The sequence below is a fragment of the Rhizophagus irregularis genome, chromosome 27, assembly GCF_026210795.1.
Source record: "Rhizophagus irregularis chromosome 27, complete sequence".
Classification (NCBI taxonomy): Eukaryota; Fungi; Glomeromycota; class Glomeromycetes; order Glomerales; family Glomeraceae; genus Rhizophagus; species Rhizophagus irregularis.
The window spans coordinates 1886370-1887391 of NC_089455.1; the positions used below are offsets into that span (position 1 = coordinate 1886370).

At 28.5% G+C, this 1022-nt stretch overlaps 1 protein-coding gene across 1 annotated transcript; it reads right to left on the reverse strand.

The window, feature by feature from the left end:
- Positions 1 to 259: 259 nt before the first annotated feature.
- Positions 260 to 664, reverse strand: OCT59_018278 (uncharacterized protein; the record flags this gene model as incomplete). The annotated part of the gene is made up of 1 exon (XM_066148669.1): positions 260 to 664. The coding sequence occupies one exon, from the start codon at positions 662 to 664 to the stop codon at positions 260 to 262; it is 405 nt and encodes a 134-aa protein (XP_066004574.1).
- Between the last annotated feature and the right edge of the window lie 358 nt (positions 665 to 1022).

Sequence of the window (1022 nt, forward strand, 5' to 3'; positions counted from 1 at the left end):
CGGGTAATTCGGAAAGTCTTGATATGTATAATGATATGGCTCATCAGTTGGCAAATCTTTTATCGCGTATAATTTGCAACATTTCTTGCAAGTTGCATATTTGATTGCTTGATCACTGACACCAAATAATTTGCGTGCCATATATAAAGATATCAGGAATTCTGAATAAGCAATTTTATCGTGCAAAATTAGCATATATCTCATAAATTTTATGAGAGAATTGGTAGCTGTATCGGGTAACCGATATCTCTCTTGATATTTAAGAATCCAAATTACAATCCAATTGGTTAATATTTACAATTGGTATGTTGTCAAAATGATCTTCAATATCTGGAGCATCAAAATTGACAGTTTGTTCGTCATTATCATATTCTGAGTCAGATTCATTTTCATTACCATTATTGTCATCTTCATTGATATTTAAAAATTGTTCGATTAAAGATAACGAATAATTAATGTTACTAGTGTTGCCAACACTGTGCTTTTTGGATCTTTCTTTAACAAGAAAATTAAATTCTTGTTCCTGTTTATCATCATTGCTATTATTGACATCTAACTCCATAAGATTATCGGGAACACCTACGTTAATATAAGATGATGTTTCTTCCTCAACTTGAGTATCAATTAAATTTCTCGATCTAAATTCTCTTTCTGTCATATACATTGCTTTTGTACGTGGGTCAACTTTTGCGCCTTTACATAAATTGCAATTGCATACTACATGTTATCTTGTTTTTACTTTAAATTTTTTTGAAATACTACTGTTTGTTATGCTTTTTCTTGATTTACGTGTCATAGTAATTAAAGAAAGTTTCAGAATTAATTCTTACAATTATTATCATTTACAATATCATCAATTTCAATAACAACAACTCGTAAAAATATCAGCTAAACTAGCTCGTAAAAATATTGGCTAAACTTGCTGATTGTAAAAATATCAGTAAACTCGTAAAAATATCAGTTAAATTAGCTCGTAATTAGTAACTTTTTAGTAGTTTATTAATAAATATAAGCTAACAAAA